We start from the raw sequence: 4160 nt of genomic DNA on the forward strand, positions 1-4160 counted from the left end.
TCTCTGTAATATGTATTTTAAAATAAAAAGTTTAATGCTTGAAGATGTTAAATTTTATTATTGTCAAAGGCAAGAAGTTCAAGGAAGCACCTTCATTTATCTTATATATATATATATTCCTGAATGCGCGAAATTCCAGCGCTCTATCATTCGTAGTTTTTAAACTTTTTCCATTTGAAAACTATCATAGCCTTAGCATTTTCGTATTATAAATTTTTCGTCTTAAAATATTAAAGAGAATCTGTCTTTAAAATATTTAGCGTCAATTTTAGGACATCCTGTATATACGCGAGCATACACGTAGCACAAATATTAAATGTATTACATTTTTGTTTAGTTATGCATCGGTAGATTATAGCGAGAAGCGATCTCTGCCCATCAGCGTGCCGGATTATCACGTCCGCGAGAGGAAGCACGAGCGTTATGTAGTCTTCAACGTCCACATGGCTGGCAGGCACTTGTGCTCGCGTCGATATCGGGAATTCGCGGCGTTGCACATGGCCCTGAAGAAGGAGTTCATAGGGTTCAACTTCCCGAAACTACCAGGAAAATGGCCATTCCAGTAATGTCTTCATACTTAATTTCATACATCGACGTAAATCGCATCAAGTAGCCGCGAAATGAATAAATTCATTTAATATCATAGCGCATCTTATAATCACACGATTCTCTAATCACACTCTGCATATTTTTCTCTTGAAAAACAAGATATATTTTTTATCCATATTATGAAGATTTGTTTTTATAGTTGAATTAAGACGCATCTTTGTTTTAGACTAGAATTTAATGATATCAAAAGCGAGAAAACACATATTTAATAAATGAAAATTCTTGCAAAATGTATTAAAATAGAATTACTTTTCAATAAAACAATATTTGCATTTGATTGGGAATACACTTCTAAAATATATTGAAAATTCTTCTTTTATTTCGGAATAGAATAAAATTATTTATCGTAATTTGATAGCTGTCATGTACCTTGTTTCGTTTTTTGATTATGTATAATTCAATTTTAAATATACGATTGTTTATTGATTAAAAAAATACAAGAGAAGTTTTCGGTATATTTTACAAATCTGTTCTATCGAATCGCAAATATTTTATTTTGAAATATTTACATTTTAATATAGTTTGCAAGAGTTTTCTTGCTTTTGATATCACAATTCAAGATGATTGCAGTGGGCAAACATTAGACAGAAAAGTCTTATAACGTTTTCTCTTGCATTATCGCAGTGCAACACTCAGATAGTGTAGCGTGTTTCCTTGTCTGATGGTAGGCGAACTCATTCAGTGTAACGTGTTTCTGTGGCTATAGTGTAATGCAAATTTTATGCACGAAATGGAATTTTGCTACACGATTTTAAAGAGATGATGTAGAGCCAGGGTGACATTAAAAATTTGAAAATGAAAGTCAACCAAAAAGCAAAATTAAACACGATAACATGAATGAAGTATATGTGTATGTACACTTGTGCAGCACTGATGCAGCACTTACACGTAACTGGTGCGAGATTACATTCAGTGTATCAAGAGAAAACGCTATTAGTGAAATAGATGTATATCTATGTTTGAAATTTAGTAAAAGCGAAGAAGAAAGTTCTAGTATAATCTAGTACAGCAATAGAAAACAATCTTTAAGAATTCCTTCACTCTCATTATAGATTAAGTGAGCAACAGCTTGACGCAAGAAGACGCGGTTTGGAACAGTATTTGGAGAAGGTCTGTGCAGTACGCGTGATAGCGGAAAGCGACGCTATGCAAGAATTTTTGACGGATCGACTGGAGGAGGATGGCGATCAAGGTCCAGCGGTTGATCTCAAAATTTTGCTACCTGATCGCGAAGTCGTCACCGTGACTGTTCCCAAGGCGGCATCCGTGAAAGACGTTTACGATGCAGTTTGCTGCCGAGTAGGCTTGGACGCAGAAACCGCGAAATACTTTTACCTATTTGAGATTGTCGAATACAATTTCGGTATGCGCCAAAATCGTTTATCATCTCATAAATTCTGAGTAAATTTACCGGACTTATCTGCAACTTAACATGACCATTGTGTTGCAGAGAGAAAGCTACAACCTCACGAACATCCGCATACTTTGTACATTCAAAATTATTCGACTGCCAGCGCAACGTGTTTGGCAATAAGGAGGTGGCTTTTCACTGTAAATAGGCCTTTGAACGAACAGGCATTAACTTGGATATTTTGGCAGACGATCGACGAAGTGAACAGAGGTCACATAACTGCTGGAGAAAGGCTATATCAATTAAAAGCTCTACAGGATGCATCGAGAAAGCACGAGGTTCGTATTGAATGAAGGAAAAATCGCTTAAATTAATAATACCGTTGCGTTTACGTGAAATCTTTGTGTTTGTGTAGTATCTAAAATTAGCGAGAGAACTCAGTGGGTACGGCGACATTGTATTTCCACATTGCGCGTGCGACTCAAGGAAAGAGGGCCACGTGGTACCAGCAGTTGGCATGGCGGCCTTCAAGTTGCATGCCGCGAAGGAAGATGGTACTCTGGAGTCACAAGTGGTCGAATTTCAATGGAGCACTATCACCCGGTGGGAAGTAGATGAGGATGGAATGGCATTCTGCTTCCAATATACGCGCCAGGACAATCGTCCACCCCGTTGGCTCAAGGTCTTCACTCCTTATGTAAGTACTTGAATCTTTTCACGAATCAATTCATAACTGCGAGCATAGCTATGACAGATATAGACTGCGCATTTCCTAATTTTGATTTCTGAATTAATTAAAAAGAATTAAAGATATTAACATGCATTTTCAAAAAAAATTCTATTAACATTTCTTTTCAACTCGATGCCTTAAAGAAAAAAGATGGATAGGAGTCATTTATTATTAGTATCCCATTTATTATTATTAGTATTTTATTATTAGTATTCATTTATTATTAGGACAAATTCTTTAAGAATAAACTTACAATTATAATTATAAAAGCAAAGTGAAAATCACAAAAAAATATATACAAAAACAAGCAAATAATTAAAAGAAAGTAATATATTGTATAAGAAAAAGATTTAAATATACAAAAGAGAAGATATACAAAATAAAAAATATGTATATATAAATATATGTATATATAAAATAAAGAGAGAGAGAGAAATATTCTTCAATTCCCTCACTTTTTCTAAACCGATAGTGATAACTTTATAGGAATGCGCAATCTATTCTTATTACATCTGTGATTGCGACATGCGTAATTTCATGCGAACTCGCCACTCGATTCATTACTTTTTGGTGATGTTGTACTTGCAGTATACGTTCCTCTCGGATTGCTTCGATCGAATAGCCGAAGAAGCAAAATGGGATGACCCAGGGGAATGACGTAACATACGACGCTAAGAGGTATCCAGTGTATAACTTTTGAGGGATCCTTTCACGGGTTATCTCGCACTCGTCTCTCCGTAGTCGAAATTTTTTCTTATTAGAATTAGGGCAGTTTTTAGAAACGGTTAACATAGTATCTTTAGCATATCAAATTTTTTCATCCGTTAATTTTGCCGAATGTTTTCAATACTGTACACCGTCATCATTGGAAAAATAAAACGTATGTGTTGTGCGAATGTAGATACATATACATCCTAGTGAAATAGTGTTGTTATCAGAGAAACAAAATTCGATAGATTACTGTGACGCTCACAAGTAATCTGGAACGAGAATGAAATATGATGTATAAATTTAAACTCGGATTTATCATTGATGCCACACTCGTCCATCTGTGAGGAAATCTTGACGTAGGCCAATTATTCATAATCTATTCTTATTTCAAGATCGTTTTAAGTAATATCTTAAGATGCTAATACGGTCCTCTTATTAATTCATGACATCTTAAGACTGTACTTAAGACAGTAATTATTAATTAAACTTAAATATAAGAATGGTCTATGAATATGTAGCTTGAATTCAGTATGCAAGAAAATAAATCTTTTTTATGCGATATAGTTGGAACTTGACTTTTGTTTTGTCGATGAAACACGTTTGTTACGATGAACAAAATTGCGCACGCGATAACATATAAGAGAATTACATTAGCGTATAGATACATAGACTATTACTACGGGGATACGATCGTGTCCGCCTAGAGAAACTACCTATTCTTCTGGCCTATGAATTATTATATGTATACGGCACGCAACT

At 34.8% G+C, this 4160-nt stretch overlaps 1 protein-coding gene across 2 annotated transcripts in view; it reads left to right on the plus strand.

Annotated features, from left to right (window-relative positions):
* Window positions 1-3840, plus strand: part of LOC108690065 (sorting nexin-27) — a 12206-nt gene extending 8366 nt beyond the window's left edge. For both annotated transcript variants that reach the window (XM_018197156.1, XM_018197157.1), the window contains exons 3-7: window positions 338-562; window positions 1662-1972; window positions 2060-2298; window positions 2376-2657; window positions 3279-3840. In XM_018197156.1, the coding sequence (XP_018052645.1) occupies window positions 338-562; window positions 1662-1972; window positions 2060-2298; window positions 2376-2657; window positions 3279-3347 (1126 nt within the window). In that variant the 3' untranslated portion in view covers window positions 3348-3840. The remainder of the gene's footprint in view (window positions 1-337; window positions 563-1661; window positions 1973-2059; window positions 2299-2375; window positions 2658-3278) is intronic.
* The last annotated feature ends 320 nt before the right edge of the window (window positions 3841-4160 follow it).

The sequence above is a fragment of the Atta colombica genome, unplaced genomic scaffold (assembly GCF_001594045.1).
Source record: "Atta colombica isolate Treedump-2 unplaced genomic scaffold, Acol1.0 scaffold293, whole genome shotgun sequence".
Lineage (NCBI taxonomy): Eukaryota > Metazoa > Arthropoda > Insecta > Hymenoptera > Formicidae > Atta > Atta colombica.